Raw genomic sequence first — 15172 nt, forward strand, 5'->3', positions numbered from 1 at the left:
TATTAGGTTTGGGGGATAAAGCGCTCTCCCCCCCCCCCCCAAATATAAATGCTCTATATTAAATCTATTAGGTTTGGGGATAAAGCGCTCTCCCCCCCCCCCCCAAATATAATGTTCTATATTAAATCTATTAGGTTTGGGGGATAAAGCGCTCCCCCCTCCCCAAATATAAATGTTCTATATTAAATCTATTAGGTTTGGGGGATAAAGCGCTCCCCCCCTCCCCCAAATATAAATGTTCTATATTAATTCTATTAGGTTTGGGGGATAAAGCGCTCCCCCCCCCCCCAAAAAAAATATAAATGTTCTATATTAATTCTATTAGGTTTGGGGGATAAAGCGCTCCCCCCCCCCCACCCAAATATAAATGTTCTATATTAATTCTATTAGTTTTGGGGATAAAGCGCTCCCCCCCCCCCCAAATATAAATGTTCTATATTAATTCTATTAGTTTTGGGGATAAAGCGCTCCCCCCCCCCCCCCCACAAATATAAATGTTGTATATTAAATCTATTAGTTTTGGGGATAAAGCGCTCCCCCCCCCCAAATATAAATGTTCTATATTAATTCTATTAGGTTTGGGGGATAAAGCGCTCCCCCCCCCCCAAAATATAAATGTTCTATATTAATTCTATTAGTTTTGGGGATAAAGCGCTCCCCCCCCCCCCCCAAATATAAATGTTCTATATTAATTCTATTAGAATTGGGGGATAAAGCGCTCTCCCCCCCCCCCCCCCAAATATAAATGTTCTATATTAAATCTATTAGGTTTGGGGGATAAAGCGCTCCCCCCCCCCAAATATAAATGTTCTATATTAATTCTATTAGGTTTGGGGGATAAAGCGCTCCCCCCCCCCAAAAAAAATATAAATGTTCTATATCAATTCTATTAGTTTTGGGGATAAAGCGCTCCCCCCCCCCCCCCCCAAATATAAATGTTCTATATTAATACTATTAGTTTTGGGGATAAAGCGCTCCCCCCCCCCCCACAAATATAAATGTTGTATATTAAATCTATTAGTTTTGGGGATAAAGCGCTCCCCCCCCAAATATAAATGTTCTATATTAATTCTATTAGGTTTGGGGGATAAAGCGCTCCCCCCCCCCCCAATATAAATGTTCTATATTAATTCTATTAGGTTTGGGGGATAAAGCGCTCCCCCCCCCCCCCCCCAATACAAATGTTCTATATTAATTCTATTAGGTTTGGGGGATAAAGCGCTCCCCCCCCCCAAATATAAATGTTCTATATTAATTCTATTAGGTTTGGGGGATAAAGCGCTCCCCCCCCCCCCCAATACAAATGTTCTATATTAATTCTATTAGGTTTGGGGGATAAAGCGCTCCCCCCCCCCCAAATATAAATGTTCTATATTAATTCTATTAGGTTTGGGGGATAAAGCGCTCCCCCCAAATATAAATGGTCTATATTAATTCTATTAGGTTTGGGGGATAAAAAGCTCCCCCCCCCCCCGCTCGAAGAGATGCCTTAAAGAAACTCTGCATGCAGACCACTTTTAAAATTAGACAAATAAATTGGGTGTGTCTCTTTATTACCAATTATCGATGACGCCATTATTATTGTGTGGTTTTTTTTTCTGGCATTGGATTTTATTGTGTGTACGTTTCCGACTTTTGAACAGTACGTGTTTCGTTTCGTTTTGATAAATTGCTATATGTTTAGTGTGACGTCACTGTAGTTCCATGTAAAACTTTTTATTTTCCCTGTGTTTTCTCTACAGGGTTCCATTCAGACACACAGACAGAATAGCAAACTATTATAGTGACTAGATAAATGACCCCTTGAAGGAGAAATATAACGGGCGCTAGGTTGATAGTGCTTTTCTTTTATAAAACGAAACCAAAACCAAAATCAATACCACAACATCAAACTTAACTGGATGCGAAAAATGTCATTGATAACGGATTTTTATCTAGAATCGGCATTTTAACCGGATTTAACTTTAACCTACACGTATTTACTGCACATTCATAATAAACATCGTCTTAGTCATACACCTAAACCTTGCACCTAAGCTGAAACTTGACGAAAGTCGCATTCAGAGTTTCTTTCACGCAACACTTCGTAACGAAATAGAATTGATATAGAAAATATACTTTTAACAGTTTCCGCCCTCCTTCCCCGGAAAATTTTGGGCGGGGGGGGGGGGGGTAAATATTTTTTGGGAGGGCGGAATAAATTCTACAGGGGGGGGGGGGGGGGCTGACACTGGTAAAAGTATATATTTTCTATATAAATTGTACTTCGTTCGCCCCCTCCCCCAACACCCAAATAGATGCCTAAAAGAAACACTACTTTCTAATGTTAGTGTATGTATTATCAAGAAACGATGACGTCATTTATTTTTTTTTTCGGCAATGGCTTTAATTCTATGTTTATTCTAGAATCAATAATATCATATTATTGTGTGTGCTTTTCTGGCTAAAGAACTGAACATATTTCGTTTCGTTTTGAAAATGTCCTATTTCGTGAATATTTCTGATGTAACGTACATATTGCAGGCACCACAAATGGTTGAGACAACGTGAATATTGCAGGTAACAAAAATGGTTGAGACAACGTGAATATTGCAGGTATCACAAATGTCATTGGACGAGAGAACAGCTAAAGTCAGCATGAATAATAATGATGTCCATAGGGATGTCAAATTTAGAATGTAGTAATAAGAATGTAATACCGTTTATCATTAGAACTGCTGTAGTCAGAAAGAACTAAATATGATGTAATCATGTTTATTACTAGTATTGCTTTAGTTGACATGTATAATAAAAATAATAATGTGAAAACGATTATCACTAGTATTCTTGAAGTTAAAAATTACTGTGTTACTATTGGCAAAATTTGTTTGAATCACGTCTCCGTTGATGTAACATAGTCTTTCGTTCAAAAAAGGCTACACCTTAACATTAGAACACTACAATGATCTCGGCGTTTGTATCTTTCCACGGATATAAAATCATCATAAACGTATTTAAACAATGCTCCTTTAATGGCAAATACATGTGTATTCGTTGCTAAATAAATGATGTCCCATATAGTGTCCCTCACTATCGCGATAAGTTTTTTTAATGAAACCAATCCATTTTATCTAGATTTAATTGGGATGGAAGTTCAAGAGAGACATGACTAGATTATGTTCCTTAAGATAGCTACCATGAATATGTTTAAAGTCTCTTTGTCATTCGTCACGTTATTCTCACACAACTTACCAAGCGTACATGCTATTTCCCAGTTTTCTCTGCCCCCATTTCCACTACTATTTACTGGGTTTTTTTTTCTATTTCAACACTACTGAAATTACACTCGGGAATTTGGACCAATCTCCTTCAGTTACAGCCATATTTGAAGAGGGCATCTCAAGAGACAACACGCTTATTTGCTTCACAGATAACAAAGAAAAGTCGCCCAGAGAGAAAATCAGCTGAGTAAAATAAACCATTCTAATCTTGGGGCGTAAATCTATCGAATCAAAGGATCATCTGGAAATGGGGGGGGGGGGGGGGGGGAGTGTGAAAAGTTTGGCTTTCCATGCGATCACAGTGCAGTGACATCAAATCTGCGGTTAGGTAGGAATAATCTTTTCTTGCTAAGAAAAACATACTTTTATTTTTTTAAAAAAAGGATACTGTATTTTTAAAAAAAAAATAACGTAAGGCAGCTCACTTGAATTTGAAAGTTCCATTTTCATATTCGAAAAATGGTACTGTATATGTCATCATCCAAATATTTCCGCCTCCACAGTCGAAATAGGGCACGCTCCAGTGGCCATCATCATACGTCACAACGATGGTCGAGTCCTCTTCGGCAGCAGTTAGTGTTGTGTCATTGTACCGCCACTGTACCGCTCCTGAAATAATTAAATGCCACATCATAGATCCTAATTAGATTTATTACTCGGACCAAGGATAGTTATTATCTTCTACACATATGTTTGGTGTAGATATCATCCCCACACACATAACCACCCCACCCCCATATATATATATATATATATATATATATATATATATATATATATATATATATATATATATATATGACTATATATATATATATATATATACATAGATGATATACATATATATAGGCATATATAAAAAACATTCAGGTGTTTTTTATCAAGCCTAAAAATTATTGTGATGACAAACATCTAAGGTTGTGACTACCGGTAATACTACAACCATCTTAGAATATCTCGGTACAAGAGTTCTGCCTGAACAAGAAAAAAATTAAAATGGATTTATCTTGTCAGCGATGTGGGGAGACTCAGGTTTGGTCCTAGCACAGCATTCAGAGACATTATGTGATCGATAGGTATTTGCTGCTATCTGAGTGATCTAACTGAATGATCTGAGTTACATGACCGCGTTATCCGATCTGACTCACATATATGTACGTATATATATATATATATATATATATATATATATATATATATATATATATATATATATATATATATATATATATATAACATAATTTTTTATCAGCTGTTATTTAGTTCACATTGTCTGTTTATTTGTTGTTGTTTTTTGTTGTTGTTGTTGTTGTTGCTTTTTAGTAAATAAATATATCTGTTTTATTTAAACTTTCCAGGTACATTCGACCTCTTCGACCATGTCAGAATATGTAATTTCAATCTAATCTAATTAGTCAATTAATAAGAGGACTACAAAATTCATCAAATAAAGTGAGACATTTTGCTTAAATACAGTGATCGCTATATAACTTGGCCGTCGTTAACGAACTGGGTTTTTTTCCCCACGTCTTACTGATTTTGCGCATGAGCGACGACCATCATCATTGAAAACAGCCATCATCATCGAATAATTGATTTAGATTTGTTCCTAAATTTAGCAATTTTAAAAGCCAAATTTTAGGACTAATTGTCTAAATAAAAATTGAAATCTTGCATTGTCATCGAAGAAGAAGGAATTTGGAATGTTTGGACGAAATTGTTGCTTTAGAAGAGGGTCAAAATTAAGTTACAACATTCGCCGAATCGCATAGACGTTAGGAAATATGTAAAAGCTTTTAAAAATAAATATACAGTTTTATGATACTAATCTTTTAAATGCACTAAAATTAAATAAGCAAACATAATTGGTTGCTGAAATATTTAAGAGATCTAATGCGTGTCCAAAGCTTTAATTAAAGAAAGCAAATTAGTTTTATTTTCTTATATCAGTGTATATAGAAAGTTATTATTATGCTTTTTATATTTACTTTACAACCAAACAGTGTAAGTAAACATTAAACAGTAAGAAGATAAAAGGGCATTTGAAAAAGTCATTTCACGAAAAGTTTTTAATATTTGAGATTTTTTCTTAAATATAGGGTGTTGAAGTGGAGTCCAAATGGAGTCTTTCCGGTTGGCGTATTTTTAAACCAAATCTGAATATTTTTTATTAAATCTTTTTTTTAAGTTAGGAAAGTTACTTTTTGCTTTTGGCTTCAAAACAAACTCAAGTTTTAGAATCAGAATATCATTAATTGAAAGTGAGTGAATGATTAATGTCAAACATTTTCAAAAATTAAATAACACATTGAACTAATAGAAAAGAAAAGTAACAGTTGCGCCGAAAAACGTAATTTGTGCAATTCGTTGAAAGAAAAAAAAGTTGGTTTGAATGTCGTGTTGTTCATCCATTCAATAGCTACTACAGTTCTCTGAGCGGAATGTTTAAAAACACTTCCAAATTTCCTCAACAAAAGTCTAATCAACAAGAGAAATAAGCTCCTATTTTAAATGAGATGCTAATTCTATTGCTGGCAAAGAGTAATCTAAATTTGCGTGTTACAAAGCTTTCTTGCGTGATACAAGGGATAAAACTCTGCTACAGCACATTTTGATGGGTAACACAACTCTAGCTGCAATTTGTCGCTGGAAAATTTGAAAGTAGCTGGCGCAATTACATTCATAATTACCTTATATTAATTATATTTAATGAGAAACATAATTAACACATAACCTATACTTAACCATAACCCACACATAAACTACACCTAAAATTACACCTACACTACACTTAATCTGTGTTTACATATGCAATCGCATGACGAACACACACACACGTACACGTACATGGGTACATGTACATTATATGTACACAAAGATGCAGATGTACGCATACACATGACATACACATAACACACGTATACGTACGTACACGTAAACAGTTAATCTCAAGAAACGTAACTCAGACAACATAAGATAGTACCTGTGGAGGTGGGTATAGACAGAGACAGAGATAAAGACAGGGATAGAGAAAGAGAAAGACATAGAAATGGATATAGATATAGAAAAATAAATAAAGAAAGACATAGAGACAAAGATATAGACAGAGACAGACATAGACAAAGAGTTAGAAAAAGTGAAAAAGAGCTAGAAAGAGATTAAGAAAGAGATAGAGGCAGAGGTAGAGGCAGATGCAGTATTGATTGTGTGTATAAAAGAACCGAAATATTTTATGTTTATACAATATCTTACGGCTAAGTATTTAAAGTATATGCGAAACTTGAAATCTGTTTGATATTTCAAGACATTAGTAGCTACAGCACATGAGAATATTTTATTCATCCAACCAGCGGCCTAACAGATCAGCTTGGACCAGTGGACATTAAAAGATCTGGGGCCCCTTATACGAGAGATGTACGCAGGTTTTTGAGGTTATATATATATATATATATATATATATATATATATATATATATATATATATATATATATATATATATATATATATATATATATATATATATGGGTCTACGACCCAACACAAAAAAAAAAACAAAAAACCAAAACAGATCACTCAAAACAAAAACAAAACATAACACTGAAAACAGCGAAAAACACTCAACACGCAAACAATGATTTTCTTATCCTACTAAAATAAATATGTTGTTCACTTGTTATATTGCGAAAAAAGTAAGGGGATACAATGACACTATCTAATACAGATCCGTTCACATGTTTATGTTATTAAAATTCTATTTTGTTATAGAATTTTCGTCAAAAATTATTATATTAAATAGTTATTAGTAGTTTGTTTTGCAAATAAAGTCTGTATTTCTCAATTTAAAAAATTTTATGATGATCTATCTATATACTACTAACAGCGAAAAGTTTGTATGTTTATTTTTTTATCTTTAGTTTTTGTATGTTTGTTCTGTTAGATAAGAGCATCTACACTATGTGTAAATACGTATTTTAGGTAGAGAAATTGTTCTTTTTCACCCAAATTTTATACACAAATTTATTTGAAGATAGTATTTGAATTACTGATATATTTATTTGTAAAAACATCTCTTTAAAAGGCCTGAAAAGTCTATGTAATCATACTAAATTTTAATAATCTTTTAAAACTTATATGGCAAGAGATAAAATAATAGTTACATTTTAAAAATTTTAAGCTCTTTGGGAACCATCTATTACACTCATTTTCATACTTTTGTATTGAATATAAGCCGTTAAAACCCGTTTAGAATTATTTTATCAATTCAAATATTGAAAAGAACGATCTCAACCTCTCCTTGAAGTCATCAGGAATGGCCAGGGAGAGTAAATCGATGAAAGTCAGAACAATTGCTTTCAATGATAAAATACATAATAGTGGTCAATGTTGTATAGCCTAATATTGGATTTATATTTAATAATATAACATCCCCTATCACCACAACACACTGACTCTACTAATCCAAACTAAAACTAAAAGTGTTTGCTAAATTACTATTATATTACTAGTGGGTCTGTTAAAAACACTAAATTTAATGCCTCAAAATTCCTCAACATGTATTTTTTTAACGGACCCAAAATTTGAAAATTCAAAAAAAAATTAGTTTGAAGATATGCACTTAAAATTGTTAGCTGAGTACTCCAAAATGTAGTAGAAGATTATGAATTCATTGTTTATTGGGCTTAGAATATTATATTTTTTGAATGGTGGAAATCCTACGAAAGTGTTAATTTTTCAAAATGTCCGCATTTGACATAGTTACATAGATATTATACCAATTTTTAGCTGTAGAGAAATAATTGTTTCCTAACAAGTATTAAAAAAGATTTATTTTACCCCCTTAACAGTATCGCTAGGTCAGAAAATCTGCAATATGTGTAGAACTTTAGAAATTCAAATTTAACTTAAAAACATACAATCTACTATACAAACAAAGAAAAACTTAATCAATGCTAAAAGAGCCGCCGAAGAGAGAGAAAGTACAATGTGAATGAAATGCATCAAAATAAAAGAGACCATCAGGATAGCATTCTGATTTGGTCGGCCAAAAAAATTAAACAAAACAACTTACCGAAACAGTTAAAGAAATATATCAGTTAGGACATTTTCTATGGTGTTTTGTTAAATATAAATATATATTTTGGATATTTTTCGTGATAATAAAAAAATTTGATGAGTGGAAGTTACCGCTAAGCCACAGCCCCACCCCCCCCCTCAAAGTCGACTTTCTTCATTTGCGGTGAGGATGCTTTATTGATGTGGGGTGCAGTGTTTCTTTCAGACGTCTTCCTCTGAGCTGGGGAAATGGCAAATGGCAATGGGGTGGAGACTTTGTGGGAAATTGGTTTGTGTTGTGCAGTGCAGCCGACAGACCGTTTTCCAAAAGGAAAAGGGGTCGTCTTGTTAAAAAATTTACTTTGTCTGCACTGTCTGCTTATTGTTGCGTTTTTAAGATTATTTTATTATTATTTTTAAATATGAGCAATATCAGAGTACTGTTTACACTTCTCTTTTCAATACGGATAATTTCAAAAACAATTTGTCCTCCCAATTTTTATGTTAAGTTTTCCCTTTAAGCCAATGCCCCAATCACAGATTAAAAGAAAGCAGGGGCGGAACTACAGTGCCGCCAGACCCCGCAATGCGGGGGGCCCACGCCATTTAGGGGCCCACAGCCGACCATACTCAATTTTTTTCATAGTTAAAAAAAAATAATTTTCTTGCATTTTTGACTTGATGGTTGTTTTGTAAAAAAGATTACTGTAGCTGCGGTTGGATTATCTTTATTCTATAGACACCACCCCACGCTCTTGTATATCCTCTTTCCTTTTGTTTTTAAACCACTGTGAAAGCCGTCCTCTTTCTCCTACAATCAAACTTATCAAAGATAAGCAAACGTTCAAACCATTTCCATGACTTATTTCCCTTTTTTAAATAGTCAAATAGGGGTGCTCATAAGCTCCTTTTAATAGATTTGTGCAAATTAAAAAGCAATTATTTCTCTGAATTATTATTGTTTTATAAAGTATTTAAAGAATGACGCTGTATAAAAAGAAAATGTATTTAAAATTAATAATATAAATACAAAAATAAACATAAAAATAAACATAACACGAGACACCATTACTTATACAAAGCTTTCATGGTTTATATTCTTTTGACCGACTAGGGGTAATGAGGTCTTATAGCTGAGATAAAATAAAACTGATTTTCACAGAACACACTAATACACTTACACACATGACATGTTGTTGTAAATTGTTTTAATTTAAATTTAAAAAAAAATTAAAACCCGAACAGGCCTGCAATGAGTATCCTATGTTCGTATTTTGTGTTTGTGTATGTATTGTGTATATATATATATATATATATATATATATATATATATATATATATATATATATATATATATATATATACATATATATATATATATATATATATATATATATATATATATATATATATATATATATATATATATATATATATATATATATATGGGGGGCCTAAAAAAAATTTTTTCGGGGTGGCCCTTTTTTTCTAGTTCCGCCACTGAAAGAAAGAGCTACGAATTTCCTTAACCATTGAGCACAAATGGATATTTGGTAGTAGAAGACTGATCTCATTCTGAACTTTCCCATTCAAGAACATATACATTCAACAGGTTCTGCATCAAAGTTTGCTTAATGGTCACAAGTTCAAGAATCTGGTCATTCTCCATCTCTGATGTACTCACTTTATCTACGGAAAGTTTGCTTCATTTTTGACAGATCTTTCCTGTTCTTCATCAGTTCGCTCTCCAGCTTTCCATCGCTGTCACACCACAAAAGATGAGATGTGGATGGAGTTGCTTGTGGATCTTATTACTATATTGCCGTGTTGTTCCAGGAACACCATCAATCCGCTGCCACTGAAGATTGAGATTTGGATCTCATTACTATATTGCCGTGTTGTTCCAGGAACACCATCAATCCGCTGCCACTGAAGATTGAGATTTGGATCTTATTACTATATTGCCGTGTTGTTCCAGGAACACCATCAATCCGCTGCCACTGAAGATTAAGATTTGGATCTTATTACTATATTGCCGTGTTGTTCCAGGAACACCATCAATCCGCTGCCACTGAAGATTAAGATTTGGATCTTATTACTATATTGCCGTGTTGTTCCAGGAACACCATCAATCCGCTGCCACTGAAGATTGAGATTTGGATCTTATTACTATATTGCCGTGTTGTTCCAGGAACACCATCAATCCGCTGCCACTGAAGATTGAGCATTGGATCTTATTACTATATTGCCGTGTTGTTCCAGGAACACCATCAATCCGCTGCCACTGAAGATTGAGATTTGGATCTTATTACTATATTGCCGTGTTGTTCCAGGAACACCATCAATCCGCTGCCACTGAAGATTGAGATTTGGATCTTATTACTATATTGCCGTGTTGTTCCAGGAACACCATCAATCCGCTGCCACTGAAGATTGAGATTTGGATCTTATTACTATATTGCCGTGTTGTTCCAGAAACACCATCAATCCGCTGCCACTGAAGATTGAGATTTGGATCTTATTACTATATTGCCGTGTTGTTCCAGGAACACCATCAATCCGCTGCCACTGAAGATTGAGATTTGGATCTTATTACTATATTGCCGTGTTGTTCCAGGAACACCATCAATCCGCTGCCACTGAAGATTGAGATTTGGATCTTATTACTATATTGCCGTGTTGTTCCAGGAACACCATCAATCCGCTGCCACTGAAGATTAAGATTTGGATCTTATTACTATATTGCCGTGTTGTTCCAGGAACACCATCAATCCGCTGCCACTGAAGATTGAGATTTGGATCTTATTACTATATTGCCGTGTTGTTCCAGGAACACCATCAATCCGCTGCCACTGAAGATTGAGATTTGGATCTTATTACTATATTGCCGTGTTGTTCCAGGAACACCATCAATCCGCTGCCACTGAAGATTAAGATCTACGCTGCTTGCAAACAATGAGCGGGTGTAGCAATATGATCTCACTCAATGTGACGACCAGCCCAACCAATATCTAGTGACTTGTAGGTTTCCATAAATATGTCGTTGCTGTTTTTGTTACTTTGAACAGTCCGCCTATTTCTCTTTAAATGGATTACTAGGATGACATAGTCGATGAGATGAAATAGAATGCTCGTTAAGAGAACATAAATAATAATAGTTTCGCTGTCTGTGTATCTGTCTGTGTATCTATGTATTTGACAAGAACGCTATGGAGAAAACACAAGCAGAGTAAAAACTTTCACAGTAAAACGAAAACGAAACCTGACGTCACATGGAGGATATAGTAGTCTAAAGATGGGGGAGTGTACACAATAATACGAAGTCATTGATTCTCGAGTAAACATTGAATTAAAAAGCCAATTTTGTATAATCTAAGTGGTTTGCGCAAAGAGTTTCTTTCATACTATTTTTCGGGTAGGGGCGAAGCCCCACGCTCGCGTAAGGACGTCTTAGCCCCCCCCCCCCCCAACTCAAAAGAAATGCCATCATCGATACTCTATAATAAAATTACCGCCTAATTAATGTGTTTAATCTAAAAAGTGGTTTGCTTGCAGTTTCTTTCAGGCGATGCCCATTTACCCCCCCCCCCCCCCCCGGTAGAACATTTAATCCCTCCACCTAAAAAAACTAAATGTAATTTATATAGAAAATATATTATACTTTTACCAGTGTCGAGCTCCCCCGCCCCGGAAAATTTTATTCGCCTGTGCAAAAATTCAAGTGCCCCACCCCCAGAAAAATATCTGAAAAACACTGTCTGCGAGAGTGAGGTTTATCGGCCAAAAATAGGAAACGAGGTCTAAATTATAGAAGTAGGCTCTACCTTTAGTCTGTATGATCAACAAATACGTTCAGTGTTTCTTTCAGACTTTTTCCTCCCCTGGGGGGGGGGGGGGGTACTTGAAATTTTCGGGGGTGCGTGTGGACTAAATATTCTGGCAGGGGGCGTACACTGGTGAAGTATATTTTCTATTTAAATTCTATGTCTATTGAATGGGACGGTAGATGTGCTTTGATGAGTTTGTGTGTGTGTGGGGGGGGGGGGGTGCAAGTACAATCGCCTAAAAGAAACTCTAAATGCGACTTTTGTCTTGATTGAGATTAGTTGCAAGGTTTAGGAGTATGGCTGCAACTATATTTAGTATCAATGTGCAGTAAATACGTAGTGATCAAGCTTAAATCCTATTAAAGTATCGATTCTGGATAAAAATCCGTTTTCAATGTGATTTTTGCGTTTCCGGTTAAATTGAATCAAAGTGGTGATTTTGGTTTCGGTTTTAGTTTAGAGAAAATAGACAGCACTCTCAACCTAGCGCCCGTTGTATCCTTCCTCAACGGGCCATTTTTCTCGTAAATAATATTGGCATGAAAATGTGCAGCAGAGAAAACTTCAATCCAATCAAAATAAATGACAGACCCATGTAGACCGGTGTGTTGACCAGTGGATCCCATGAAAGGCTACATCTGTTGTTTGCTTCGTGTAGGTTATACGTCCATGAAGTAAATCAAGTCATTTTGAAATTCACATTATCGGATTCTAATGTTTCTACGCCATGACTGATAGAGCAGACTGATTTTTTTTATTCGGTGCTAAATGATGAGATTTATTAATTTGCGGACAACAACATAATTCTTCTGGTAGTCTATCATTTACAATAGTATTGTGATAAGGATCGTTTAAAATGTTTGCTATCAATGGAAAAAAGTAAAAACTCATTTTCAGATTGGAATTTTCTGACAGCACTTTGATCGATTATTGATTATTCGACTGATCATGTTGATCTTGCAAGGAAATTGATCGTCCGAGTGTATTGATTCCTCTAACGGTCCCTCTTAGGGCTTGTTATGTTATCAAACAAAACTAGTGTTTTATTTTTGTTTTAGTGGAATTTTTGTCTATTTATTACATAAAAGTAGTACCTTGCGTGTCTAACACTAAGTATGTATAGAGCCTATATGTATGTCGTGCGGTTCAATCGCACAATCCTTTTTATTTAGCCGCCGTCTCAGAAAAAAGTCTGAAGGCTAGTCACAGAATATCCCGGGGCAAATCACGCCACACCAGAACGCGGGCGGACATTATTGTCTGTGAGAGACTATAATACCACTTCTTTTCCATATTCTATCGCACTCTTTAAAACGAACGTATGAGACATAGCACTCAAAGACTAACCCTGGGCGTAAAATCGAAACCTCCCGGGGCGTCGGCGAACAAGCCTGATTCAGTTTAGTGAACAACTATAATGCCCCTTTGTATCCATAGTCTATCGCAATGTTCAAAACGAACGCAGGCGCGTAATGCTCGAGGGATAAACCAGGGCGCCAAAAAGCACCCTACCGGGGCGCCGCCCTTGCGAAATTGAAATTTTTTTCGTAGAAACCTCCCCAGGAATGTTCTCAACTTCCCAACGTTTCATGGAGATCAGATGACAGGTATAGTAATGCATAAAAAACAAATAAAGTCGACGAAATATATTACGAGGGCTACATCAAAGCTTTACCAATCCTATATTCTTAGACGCGTGACCTTGTTTTCTACAACTGAGTTAATTAAATGTAAACAATGCCTGCACTTAGATCAGATTTACCTACACTAACGCCAAGCAAGCCATGGAACGTGCTGTACATATCACCGTATTATCAGTTAAACCACACCGCTTAATCCTCGGGGTCGTAGAGGGTAATCTCGTGAGCCCCCAATTACACTTCCGCGGGGTGCCTCGTACGGCACCAGGCTCGGTTTAATTATCAAATGAGGTGTGCCGCCTTGTAATTATTTTGTAGGGTGCTCCTTAAAACTAAACTTAGGCGCCACAGGATAGCGCAGGGCACCAAATCGCTACCTGCCGGTGTGCCAGCGGACGCGCCTTATTCTATTTAGTAAGCTACTATAATGCCCCATCTTATCCATTGTCTATCGCACTTTTCAAAATAAACATAGGCGCCGTTGCGCACACGGGAAAGCCAAGGGAGCCAAATCGCGCCCTGCAGGGTCGTCGTCAGATACGCCTGATTCGATATTGTCAACGATTATTGTTGCCCATCGTGTCTTTAGTGTATAGCCTTTTTTGAATGATCGTAGGGCCGTAGTGTTCACAGGAGAGACCGGGGCGCTTCGGGTCACACAATCGTAGGGGCGCCGCGGCTACGCCTGTTACAATTTTACAGCTGAATTTAGTACTACCTCTTACCCGCTATGCAGGACGCCCGATTAACGGATGCCAAATGCTAACATAGCCGCTCTGGAACTCTGGGGGTCGAACGTGTATTGAAGAAAATCGCCCCCTCCCAGAAGCCGCCCATAAGAATTTTTTTTTGCGGACAACTTTTTCGAAAGTATTCTCATCTACTTCCCAAAGTTTCATGGCACTAGGATGAACGGTGTCGAACCGCATACGACTTTTATTTTGTATATACCGTACATAGAGAAAAATAGCAACCTCCCGTGGCGCCGCCCTTGCGAAATTAAAAATGATTTTTTGGCAGAACCCTTTCAGGCAGTGTTAAAATTAACTCCCCAAAGTTTGATGGCGATCGGATGAACGCTGTCAAACCAAAATCGACGTTTATTTTTATATACCGTACATAGAGAAAAATCGCACCCTCCCGGGGCACCGCCCTAGCGAAATTAAAACATATTTTTTGCACACACCTCCCTGAAGTGTTGTAATCAACTCCCAAAAGTTAAATGGCGATCGGATGAACGGTGTCAAATCGCAATCGACTTTTATTTTTTATATACCGTATTCAGAGAAGAATCGAATCGCGCCTACCCCTGCGAATTTGAAAATATTTCTGCCTTTGCATGAGTATTCTCAACAACGTCCCAAAGTTTTATGGCGATCGGATGAAAGGTGT

General features: G+C 36.1%; 1 protein-coding gene across 1 annotated transcript in view; it reads right to left on the bottom strand.

The window, feature by feature from the left end:
* LOC131950273 (putative G-protein coupled receptor 158) overlaps positions 1-15172 on the bottom strand; it is a 158108-nt gene that overhangs the window by 121948 nt on the left and 20988 nt on the right. Inside the window, exon 2 of the mRNA XM_059312352.1 lies at positions 3686-3869. Within this exon, the coding sequence (XP_059168335.1) occupies positions 3686-3869 (184 nt within the window). The remainder of the gene's footprint in view (positions 1-3685; positions 3870-15172) is intronic.

This window comes from Physella acuta, unplaced genomic scaffold (assembly GCF_028476545.2).
Source record: "Physella acuta isolate Inbredline_101_S28 unplaced genomic scaffold, ASM2847654v3 ptg000749l, whole genome shotgun sequence".
NCBI classification, from domain to species: Eukaryota; Metazoa; Mollusca; class Gastropoda; family Physidae; genus Physella; species Physella acuta.